Source organism: Lolium rigidum, chromosome 1, assembly GCF_022539505.1.
Source record: "Lolium rigidum isolate FL_2022 chromosome 1, APGP_CSIRO_Lrig_0.1, whole genome shotgun sequence".
Classification (NCBI taxonomy): Eukaryota; Viridiplantae; Streptophyta; class Magnoliopsida; order Poales; family Poaceae; genus Lolium; species Lolium rigidum.
The window spans coordinates 24,264,485-24,276,920 of NC_061508.1; the positions used below are offsets into that span (position 1 = coordinate 24,264,485).

The 12,436-nt window shown below is 47.1% G+C and overlaps 1 protein-coding gene across 1 annotated transcript; it reads left to right on the forward strand.

Moving 5' to 3' along the window:
* Window positions 1-662: 662 nt before the first annotated feature.
* LOC124705593 (wall-associated receptor kinase-like 8) lies at window positions 663-12,193 on the forward strand. Its single transcript, XM_047237304.1, has 3 exons — window positions 663-1,638; window positions 10,054-10,164; window positions 10,992-12,193. The coding sequence occupies exons 1-3, from the start codon at window positions 663-665 to the stop codon at window positions 12,191-12,193; spliced, it is 2,289 nt and encodes a 762-aa protein (XP_047093260.1).
* Window positions 12,194-12,436: the final 243 nt, after the last annotated feature.

The following is a 12,436-nucleotide window of genomic DNA, read 5'->3' on the forward strand; positions in this document are numbered from 1 at the left end:
TAGTCCCAAGTATCGGACGGTGGACGCGGGCAAAATCGGTCGCCCGATGCCTAGCGCGCCCCTTTTTTCTTTCTACTTTCTCTCTTTTGCTTCTCTCTTGATTTTATTCTCTAATGGTGTTTGTTTTAGATTTTCGCCACTCCACCTAGTGGTGGGTGGATAGAAGGCTTATGCTCTTTCCTCATGTGCAATGTCTAACATAACCATGAATCATGACACTAATGGATATTGGGTTTTTGCACTTGTAAGGTTTCAATAGGCCAGCTCCTCATGATACCCAACAAGTGGCACGTGGCACTGTGGGAGGAGCACATCAAGTCAACTCTAAGGATGACAAATTTTGTAATCTTGCTCACATATTCGATGGTTGACACGATTAGTTTCACATATCCTGTCCAAACAAGCTAATGTATCTTATGGACAGCACCACGTCGGTCGTGCCTTCCAACAAAAAGGCATCCAAAAATCAGCTGCAAGTCTAAATTAACTAAACTCCCTGGTCAACTAATGACTTCCCCGAGATTCCTATGTGTCGTCACTTGTCGCAAAACTCGGCCATGATTGTGTGCAATTATTGCATGACATGGACAGCTTGTATGTTCGCGATGTCAGACCACAAAAGATCAGTAGCCAGCCGTCTAGGCCTCAGTATACATTTCGCGATGACTCCAGAGATGGTGCTGCATTGTGAGAGTTGTTGGAGAAAAACGATGATCCGCACCGTGGCGCTAGTGTTTATTCAGGTCGTAGCGACAGCAATGGCCGCTCCGATCGCCTTGCCTGGTTGCCCGGAGACCTGCGGCGACATCACCATCCCTTACCCGTTCGGTACCCGCCAAGGCTGCTACCGACAGGGCTTCGACCTCACGTGCGACGAGACACGCCATCCGCCGAAGCTGTCTGTGGGCGGCGGCGGCGGCGCGGAGGTCGTCGGCATCTCGATTCCGGACGGCATGGTGCGGATCCGCACCAAGATGCTCGACACGAGCGCTCTGCAGCAGCTCAACGGCTCGTGGTCCGCCGGCCTGAGGCCCGACGGCCCCCTGGCGCTGTCAGCCAGGCACAACCGCTTCGTCGCCATGGGGTGCAACCTCCTCGCCAATCTCGTCGCGCACGACACCTTCTACGCCGACAACATCCGCATTGGCGTCTGCGCGGCGCTGTGCGTGGCCCGCACCGCGCTGCGGCCGGGGGACTCCTCCACCACCTCCTCATGCTCCGGCGTCGGTTGCTGCCAGACGCCCGTTGCGCAGGGCCTCCCCTACTACACCATCGAGCTGAACGATCTGGCCCAGCGACCTGCTGCCGCCTCCCCGGTACCGGTAGTGCACGGAGCCGCGTTCATCGCTGACGGGGAGTGGTTCAGAGGCCAGCAGACTGCGCTCCAGCTCAACTTCCTCCACGATCCAAGGAAGGTGGTAGATTCCACCGTAGTTCCGACGGTTTTGGAATGGTCGCTGAGTATGCGCGGCGATGAGGACCTCTTCGTGGAGGATACCAGTGTCTCTCAGTGGAAGAGATGCATTAGCGTGAATAGCGTCATCGTCGAAGACGTAGAAGGAAATGTTTTCGGCCTGGCACGGTGCAACTGCTCGAGTGGATATGAGGGGAACCCCTACCTCGCCGATGGATGTCAAGGTACCCAGTTTTTTCTTTCGAAATCTGACTACTACTACATGGTTTATGAATTCAACCGGTAGGGAGATCGTCACTCTTTATTTATGCGTTTTTTAACAGTAATAATAAAAAAACGAGTTACATTTATTTGTTGAAAAATGGAAAATGTCATGAAGTAATGGAAAAACACAAATTTTCTACTCCCTCCGGCTCAAATGAATTGCCCAGAAGTGAATGTATTTAGACATGTTCAGCGTATAGATACATCTATTTTTCAGCAGTTATTTTAAATCCGAGGGAATACCAAAGATCTAACTCAACTGACTAAGACTAGTCACAATGGGAAGTATAATACACTAGTATCATGCACATGATACTAGTTTATGATATTACCTCCACAATGCATAGTATCATAAGATCATCATATTTAATGTTTTGTAGAATCTCAATGCAAATTTGTGTACATGATTTATTTGTTATTAAGTTTTTTAGTTTTACGTGTTATGATACGGTATCATATTATGATACCATACCCATCTCTCACCTCATTAATTGGTGCGCCACATCAGATTTTTGCCAACATAGCATGCATGATAGTACTTATGATACTCCCATTATAACTAGTCTAACTAACCGAATTAGAAAAGTGTTTTGCGCCCTGCATCGCTCCGCTCTAGGGCGACAGGGGAAACTTGCTCTCCCTATCTCTCTTCCTCTTGGATACCAGAGGAGGCCGCCTACTGGTCGAGTAGTCACTCTAATGGTGGCCTCGGTTTGTTAGAGTATCTTTACTTGTGTCTTTATTGGTGTCTGCCATATACTGTTCGGTGCAGCCATATGTTAGGGCATCTCCAACCAAGCGACCCAAACGGACGCGCTGGGCCGTCCGTTACCGTTTGCGTGCCCGAGCGGACGCGTGGACGGAGCCCCGCGTCCGCGCGTCCTGTTTGGATCGCACGCTGCGCCCAACGCAGCGGCCACCCATTTGGCCATTTGGGCTATTTCTTTGGAAAATAGGTCCTCTGGCCACAGATCCTTATAAACAATGTCTAACAAATATAGAATAATATCTCGTAAACATAGAATAATATATAATAAACATAAAATATTATCAAATACCATAAAATATTATCAAATGTACCATGATAAATCAAATAAAATGTGCCATAGTTTGAGAAAAATATAAAAATTACAATTGAGATTGTCTAACTCAATTTGGGCGCTCGAGGATATCCTTCTGTCTCTTCTCGAACCAAGCTCTCTTTGCCTCGCTCATGTTGGTCAAGTCGGCGTTCATGATGAGGTTGTCCTCGGCTTGGCGTTTGAGCTCAACTTCCTTCGCCTTCAGCTCCACCTCTTTGGCCCTTGCCATTGCTATGAGCTCAAGTTCTCTCTCTTTGAGCTCAAGTTCTTTAGCTTTGGTCTTGGCCTTGACCTCTTCAATCTCAAGCTTCTTCTGCTGGACATCAAAGAATTTCTTCCTGTCCTCTTCTTTCTCCCGGCGCCTCCTCTCATCCCTCTTGTCCGTGGACACCTCTCTGTCCGCATGCATCTCCTTCAAAGTGCCATACAATAGCATGGACGAAGCATCACGCTTCATGTCGGCTTTGGTTTACTTGTGGCCGCGTGGACGACTTGTACAAGAAGCGGAGCTACCGCAAGGCTGCCCACCATCAAGGTCAATGACCGTGGCATCTTTGGCGGGATTGTTGCCAGTCAAGGTCGCCATGTACCCCTCGTACCCCTCCTGGAACTTGGGGGTGCCGTGGAGTTCCTTCCAACAATGAGGGAAGGCAAAGGTCTTCTCTCCATTGTTGACTTTGTAGAATTCCAAAGCTCGCCACACCTAGAGCAAAGCGAGACAACAACGATAAACAGATGTGCAAACATCGGATGAATAAGTTGAGGTTAAGAATCATACCAAGTCCTTCACACCCATGCCACTAACGGGGATCCGCTTCGCGTGATCATACGCCGCCTGGAACTTGTTGCATTCCGTTTGAATTGCTCCCCACCTCTTTTGGAGCGATATTTCGCTGCGGTCGCTCTCAAATGGCTCCTGTCCATATTTGCGATGTTCATGGAAGTATTCATAGATCCGGCGCCAGAATGCGGTCCCCTTCTGCTCGGCACCCGTCAACGCATCTTGCCCGATGGTCAACCATCCATCGACGAGCACCTTGTCCTCCTTCTCCGTGTAGTTGGCGGTTCGTTTGCTTACCCGGCGACCTCGAGCTTGTGCAGCTGCGGCTTGAGTGAGGCCCTCACCGAACAACGGCTCCTCCTCGATGTTTATGCTGCCGGGACAGGCAGTTGTGCCCTCCTGTGTGTCAGTGGGAGGTGGCTGGGGAGCCTGCTGTGTCGAAGGATATGGCAGGGTCGTCGGCATTGTCTGCGCGAAAGACGGAGGGGCCTGCACGGTGGACGGTGACTGCGCGCGCGCGGCCGACAAATCGTCGAACAGGTTGCGTGCACCGGCCATCGCAGCTGCTCCCAGGTTCTTGGGGCCTTTGGAGTTCGCCGGCGCACGGTTCAGGTCAATGGACGAAGGTGACGGCCCCGTCATGGACTCGCCCACCTCCGGTGACCCATCCCGTGACTGGTACGCGTGCCGCCCTGAATGCGCCCTTGCCCAAACGGGGCAGTCGGTGGGGCAGTTGACCTTGGAGGAAGGGGCCGGGTCACGGACAAGGCCGAGCTCCCCCCCGAGGCCGCGCCGGTGCCGGGGATGATCATGTGCTGGCCGAGCGCTGCGTGGCCGTAAAAGAGCATGGCCTGCGCCTGCTGCTCTTGAAGGAGAGTGTTCTTCGCCACCGTTTGGAGTTCGAGGAGCTGCTCCGCTGCCGGCAGCCGCTCCTCCTCGGTGGCGGCTGCCTTCTTCCGTTGATCAGACGCCCTGCGCCGGTCCCCCCGCTTCTTGGTCTCCATCGCCCTCTGCTCCGCGGTGAGCTCGGGCTTCGCCTTCTTCGGCGGCGGCCCGGGCTCCACGACCACCGGAGCGTCCAGTTCAGGAGCCGCCTCCACGGCAGGATCGGCAACGGCCGTGAGCAGTGCCTCCTCTCCGATGGTGGCGGTGGTGGCGGTGGCGGCGGCAGTCGCTTCGTCGGCCATCTCTAGGTTTTGGGAGTACAGTGGAGTGTTTCTGTTTTGGGAGGCAGACAGGCGGGCCAGGGGCGGACAAGGGGCGGACGCGAGCGACCAGCCTTTCGCGTCCGCGGCCACGCAAACTCGTCCAAGATTTGGGCCGGGTTTGGGTCGTCCCGGACGCCGCGGCCATCAGTTTTAGGGATGGGTCCGCGCGCTGGGCCGCGGTTTTGTCTGTTTCGACCCATCCGGACGCGCGGGCGCGGGATGGGTCGCTCGGTTGGAGATGCCCTTAGTCTGCCGACGCTAAAACCATAATGTGGGCCGGTTAACTCTAGCCATGCCCCTCATTGGCTGCCATAAAAAAAATCATATTCTGAACTTGATAAAAACAAACGATCTAATAGATAGTTTGGCGATTGCACACACAGTTCGACTAATTTTAAAAAAAAATCTAATGCAGCCACGACTGAGGCCTAGGCGCCAGTACATCGCCGCAACGTAGTCCTTGTTGTCAGGCTTTTCCTTCGGCGGCACGTAGTAGCTGCCGCTGCAGCCCTGGCTGGTGTCGCCGCGTCCGCGTTGCCTGTTCGATGGCCTAGCGTATAGTCATTTGCCAGCAAAAAAGCGATTTTGTTGCAGGTGGCCACGGGGAGGAGAAGGCGCGTGACGCCTCAGATGGCGATGTCGCCGCCCGCACGCATGCGAGGCCGCTAGTCGGGCTCCTACTTCACCGACGCTAGGAGGCGGGGAGATGGTGGGGAGTACGCGAGTAGCGGGCGGGCGAGGAGGAGGAGGAGTTCGAGAAAGAGGAGCGTGAGGAAGACGACGCCTGTTGGCGGCGTGCTCCTGGTCGCGGCTGCGACTGTGGCAGTGGCATCGTGAGCGGCAGGTTGTTCCCGTCGACGATGTGGTCGAGGACCCATGAGAGGGTCCTCCCGGGGTCTCTCCACCATCGTCACTGCCCCTCTAAGTCGTAGTTGTCCGGTGGTGGCCCGTTGCTGTCGTACGCGACAATCATGTTCTCGTGCTTTCAGGTCAAGAACGTCGACCACACGATGTTGTTGGCGAGGTTCCATCATGGGTCGTTGTTCTCCTCCGACGTGAGGGCCAACTGGAAGTGGTTGTAGATGGCTTCCAGCCGCGCCGGTCCGTTAGGAACGGACGGCACTGGCATCCCACCAGCAGCCCACCGGAGCCGAGGTCCATAGAGCATGTCCGACAGGACATGGTACTATGCCTGCCACCGAGCGCGCGCCTCGTCGATGAGCCGTCGGCGCCACCCAATGCCAGTTGTGGCGGCTCCATCGCCTATGTAGCGCTCCATGGGCTAAGGGTGGGGTGGTGGGAAGTGCTCGGCTGGTTGATCTCTCGGTGTTCTGCTCGGTGGCGGCAGAGTGCTTGGACGGGGAGGAAACAAAGGCGATGGGTGCAGTTTCTATAGCGGGGGAAGGAGAGGCGCTTCCTGCCATTAACATTGACGCATGCCCCATCGCTGCAAAGGCTTACACGGGGCACTGAAGGCGAGTACAGGCGAAGGACATTGATTCGGCACGTAATGCAAGGACGAAGACGACCGGTCCGTAGCCGCTGACTCCGCTAGACCATGGCGACCGGCCGGTTCGCGCTCTGTTGCGACCATCCTTCCCGTCAACTCGCGTCCATCCAGAACCCCGGCTAGATTCCCAATGCGTTGAGTTCGGCGCTTGAGGATGCAAGATTAGTTGTTGGGCCGCACCGGCGCCAAAATGAAATTAGGGCACCAAGCTGAACGCGATTTTTTTGTGTCGGTGACTCCTATAGCCTTCTAGAGGTCTTTAGGGCCCTCGAGTGGAGATGTTCTTAGACGGTGTAGCTATGAGAGAGTAGTGTTCTGGTGATGGTCCTACTCCTCGAGTGAGGCAACGTATGTTGGATGAGGCGCATGCCTCATTGTGTTAGTTCCGTGTGTTAGATCTAATGGTCAGCATTTTCCTCCTGGCGCACCCCACCCTGCCAAATAGGATCTCTATGATCACCACTCACAAGATTTGATGTTGAACTAGTGTTGAAGTTGGGTGTGGGGACCAGGAAAAGTCACTAGCTGGTTGTGCCAGCCATGAAGGTGTTGATGCCTACGGGTGTCATCTTCTTTCATGGAGGCACTGTCAACATATCGTGGAACCATAGTTGCTGTGATATATCAATCATCAAACATAACATGTGAGGACTTTAACACTACATGAGTCAAGATTGGATAGTCTAGTCTTGAACAGTCTTGAAAGGCTATACTTGAGAACTCATTACCGGATCCGCAAGGCCTTTGATTGTTTGGCACAAGAAGTTGATCCAAATGAAAGAGCTTCAAATGAATGCGTGAGAGCAGGGTCTAGTTCTGAAGCTATCGTAAGAAAACATGCAACCGTGGAACAATTCATAATTCGAAAGCTCAATTTAAAATTTATTTTATTTTATATTATTTTGAGAAAACAAATAAATCGCTTTGATCCATAATTTTCATTCTCAACATAAGAGTTTTTGTGGTTTCTATTTTTGTCGGATATAAATAAATTGCCACCCTAATCTTTAAGGCGCTATGGTAGGTCTTGGTGGGGGGTTATCTGGACTGGGAGGGGCATCCTCCCGCTAGCAATTTCATTTTTAAGCAAATATTTTAACTTAATTGAGCCAGAACTTTTTTAGGTCATTTGGCAATGAATTCTTCGAAGATGCTCAAAAGGTATACTAGAGTTGAGACTTGAGACCCATTTGAAAGGGTGCAAGAGTTTTGCCCCAATGTATTACCATGTGGTATACTTGGTGAGCAACTAAGCAATTGTTAAAAATAGAGAATTCCTAATTAATTAATGAGAAAAATTTGTCAAAATGACACAAACGTCACCAACACCTACAACACAAGTAGAGTACTCCCAAAGGAAGCAACCCCTACAACCATCTGCAGACTCCTTTCTCGTGGCTTCATTTTTCTTGCTTATGCTGGTGAGATGCTCTTTCACCTTCTAGATTTTGCCACTCGAAGAATTCTCCTCTAGGAGACGAGCAATCTCTTTGCAAGATCACGGGCTAGCCACCTCTAACCCGACAAGAAGGGCTAGCCACCTCCAACCTGACAAGAAGGGCGCAAAGCTCTCTAGCAAAGAGCGTATCGGAGTTAGGTGCCAAAGCACCTACCTCGATGACCTTGTCACCACAACGGCTTTCCTCCACTGGCGGTGGTGGGGAAGCCACCTCTGAGGTTATAAGCGAGTCCACCTACAGGTGAACCATCGATAGAAAAGGGGAAGGGTCCTCATATAGCTTATGCAGGTCGGGCATAATCTGGATCACATGCATGATGTTGATGCCCTCACACTCAAATGAAATTAGCGCATCGGGTGCGGTGATGGGAAGGCCCGAGTGGAGAAAGAACCAAAAAGCATTCCTCCCCATGCAACCCCTGCTCAGAGGAATCACGTCAAGTAAACAAGTCTGCACATTTCAGAGAATCGGTAACTCACATATTCTTAAGATCTTAGTCGTGGACCAGTTTGGAAATGAAGGAATACGATTCGTGATACAACTTGTCCAACTATTTAAGGCAAACAAGTATTTAATTATTCAACTCACAAGTTTTATCTAGTTATATTAAACACAAATTTGGAAAACAAGAAATAAAAAAGAGAAGAGAAGAGAAATTCAAAATACAGGAGGTTTAGCGTCTAAATTAGAGGCTAAATAGGGCTATAGCCGGCTATTAGCGGCTTTTTCTCATTTAGCCTATAAATAGCATAACCGTAGCGGCATGTCTCCAGAAAGGCTATAGCCGGGCTATAATCAGGCTATAGCCGGCTATTTAAAACTTGGATTCAAAGTCTTAATGAAAACTTAGAAGTACGAGCCTCCGTTTTTAAATATAAATTGTAGTTTTCTCAATTTCCCGATTATTTGTAGAAAAAACATACTTTGTTATGTTTCAAGTCAGTACTATTTGCTCCATTTTTCAGGATTTCAGAAAACTTACAAGTACGCTTTTCTAATAACTGAAAAAATCTGTATCAAAACCTAATTTTTTATTTTGACAAATTATCCATATTTTAAGTCTTTTTTACTTGGTCCAGATTTAAGTCCAGGTGTCCAAAGTCCAAACACCGGATTAGCGTTTCACCAGGCCCTTTCAATCTGAAAACAAAGTCCTGAACCCTATCATTGAAAAAAAAAAAATGCCAGTCCCTTGTAATGTTAAAAAAAAAGATCCAAACTCCAAAGAGAAACGAGCCGCGGGCACGTGAGCACCTGGTGGGTGGCCGGCTGGCAGCGTCGCAGCTAGGCAGAGCCGCAGAGGGGTCACGCAGCCGCAGATCAGTCCACCCGAAGTGGTTGGAGCTCCGTGGTGGACCGGAATTAACTCGTACTACCTCCATCCCAAGGCTTAAGATCTATATATTTTTTAGAAAGTCAAACTATGTTAAGTTTGACTTAGTTTTTATTAAAAAATCATTAACATGCAAATTACAAAATCAATATCATTAGATAGATAATGAAATATATTTTTATATGGTACCTACAAAATATCATATTTGTTCATAAATTTTTCTAAAAGTTTGGTCAAACTTTACTTCTTTGACTTTCTGAAAAATATAGGCCTTAAGCCTTGGGATAGAGGTAGTAGTTTCGATTTTATTTCAGAATCTTGTTGGTGAAGGCGAGCTATTCGATGAAGTGCTCGTTCCAACATTTCAGCATTAAGTGCCCTTTTAACACAATAACTTCACAATAAAGCTGGTCATAGTGCTAAGTATCATGTAGTAGTATCATGCATATGATACTTTTGTATGATACTATCTTTATAGTGGGTGGTATCATGAAATAATATCATAGCGATGTTGTATTTATTGTTTTTTAAATCTCAGTGCAAATTTGTGTACAAGATTTGTTTAGTATTAACTTTTCTCGTAATATACGCTATGATACGTTATCCACCTATGTTACTTTAATCACCTCTCCCCTCCTTAATTAGCTGTCACGTCAGCATTTTTGTGAAACCAATATACATGATATAATAGCTAAAATACTAGCACTATGGCTAACCTAAGGTTCAGTCACGATGTGGTCACCTATCTCAGAAATAAAACACAGTTCAACCACCTTAGCAATTCAGAACCCTTACATCGCTGATGGATGCAAGGCACTACGTACATTTTGTTCTGCTATTGCCATCGGTACAACTAGGGAACGTGGTGCTTACCTGGAATTTTTTAAAATAGGTTATAGATGTTTTGCGGCTTCAACTGCATTTCCAAGATAGCAAACTAGTGGTCTTGATTTATCAAATCTCTATGCAATTGAAATGTATTATTTTCTTGGCAATTTCAGATATTGATGAATGCCAGAGGCCAAATGTTTATCCATGCCTGCAAGGAACCTGCATTAATATGCCAGGGACATACCAATGCGCAACAAGGAAAAGTATCAGCAGCCTTCCAGGTACAAAACTGCATATGCAACTCACTCGCTTTATATATTGCGGGAGTGGCGTTTTCGTACCCGAGAGCATATGTACCGGGTTTTAAACTTTGTTTTAAATGCACTTTTAAAATGTTGAAAATTTTGAACATAAAATTTAGTGTATACATCTCGAAATTCTACACGTTCACAAAATGGTTCCACAGAAAACCAACATTTTGAGTGGCATTTGCAAAAAAGACAAATTTTGGTTTAAAAAAAGGTTGTGTATGAGACATTTTGTTTGTCTTTTTCACACAAGTCACAAAAAAAATCAGTTTTCACAAGACTTGATGTGCGCACGTAAAATATTGATACCTAAGCAAGAAATATTTTGTTCGAATTTTTTTAACATTTCAAAATGTTTTAATTTGTGGTGGCAGGAGCATATGCTTCCATGTGCAGAATTGAATTTTTGTTTGCTTTGTGCCTAGTAATAAACTGATAATAAGTAACACAGAATTATCATAAATTATCTGTTATGTATACATGACTAGAGTGGCTGCTGAAATACTCCTGCTGCATTATTCAGCTCTTAAATGACATATCCTAATACTGAAAGCATCAGCATCTGAATATTGAAAAATGGAAGACAAAACAAAAGAAAAATAAAAGGCAATACAGGATGTTATGTGCTTTATAAATTAATGCACCATGAATACTTCCTATATGATTTCTCTGATAAATATTCCAAGAAAACCTTTGTCGTGGTATAGTTTAGCAGTTTCAAAACTTCGATTTTAAATTTGCATTTCAATATGGCAACACAACTTATTACTGCGCATGATCCTTGCTTTCATTCTCGCCAGGTTTAATTACCGTAATTGCAATAAGTGCTGGCTTTGGCGTACTGTTTTCACTTCTGGGTATTACCAAAATAACCAACAAACTCAAGAAACGAAAAGCAAAGAAGCTGGGACAAAAGTTTTTCAAGAAAAATCATGGATTGCTTCTACAACAGTTAATCTCTTCAAACAAAGATATAGCAGAAAGAACTAGGATTTTCAGTTTGCAAGAGCTTGAGCAAGCAACGAACAAATTTGACAAGAATCGGATCATTGGTGGTGGTGGCCATGGCATGGTGTATAAAGGAATCTTATCTGATCAGCGTGTTGTGGCCATCAAGAAGGCTAAAATTGCCATTGAAAGGGAAATCAACCAGTTCATAAATGAGGTTGTAATACTTTCACAGACTAACCATAGGAATGTGGTGAAGCTCTTTGGCTGCTGCCTTGAGACAGAAGTTCCTCTACTAGTTTATGAGTTCATATCAAATGGAACTCTCTCAAATCATCTTCACGGCCAACTTAAGAACCCTTTGTCATGGAAAGATAGGCTGAGGATGGCACTGGAAACTGCAAGGGCAATTGCATACCTACACAGTGCTGCTTCCATATCAGTGTATCATAGAGATATCAAATGTGCAAATATACTTCTTTCTGATACTTTAACAGCAAAAATATCTGATTTTGGAGCTTCAAGGTCAATTGCAGTAGATGACACAGGAATACTGACAGCCGTTCAGGGGACTTACGGTTACCTTGATCCTGAATACTACTACAGCAGTCGACTCACAGAGAAGAGCGATGTTTACAGCTTTGGAGTAATACTCGCGGAACTACTAACAAGGGTGACACCAGTTTTTTCTGCTCATTCGTCAGAAAGAACAAGCCTAGCATCACATTTTGTATCACTGATAAGAGACAATCGCTTGTCAGATATTCTGGATCCACACATTGTTGATGAGGGAGGTGCTAGAGAAGCTGAAGTTGTTGCAAGAATTGCGGAAGCATGCTTATGCTTAAAAGGTGAAGAAAGGCCTACAATGAGGCAAGTGGAGACAGCACTTGAAGATGTGCAGAACTCAAGGGTCCAACTCATTTCTCAGATTACGAGAGTGAACCAGAATGGTATAAATGAACAGCCATACAAGGAAAGCAAAGACGGTGAAGGAACTAGACTGTACAGCTTGGAAAAGGAGCTTATCCAGTCATCTGAAATTCCAAGATAACTTTATTTACACTGTTTTTCAAGAAAACACAAAAGCTTTGCGTTCAATTCATCGATTGAAAAGAGTTTGATACAAGCATATAGAGGCTATACCAGATACAACGCGACACAATAACTAGGCCGGCCGGAGTAGTGCCGCTAGACCTGATGCTCCTGCTGCTGCCCACGGTTGGGTTATGTTTGGGTTACACTGAAGTGTTGCGGTTACTCTAATTAGTTTTGGTGGTGTACTGCAAATCCAATG

Excerpts from the sequence above, each read along its gene's own strand:
- LOC124705593 (XM_047237304.1), top strand. The coding sequence starts at position 663 with ATGACTCCAGAGATGGTGCTGCATTGTGAGAGTTGTTGGAGAAAAACG. Across the intron at positions 1,639-10,053 it reads CCTCGCCGATGGATGTCAAG|ATATTGATGAATGCCAGAGG; the intron begins GTACCCAGTTTT and ends TGGCAATTTCAG. Across the intron at positions 10,165-10,991 it reads AAGTATCAGCAGCCTTCCAG|GTTTAATTACCGTAATTGCA; the intron begins GTACAAAACTGC and ends CATTCTCGCCAG.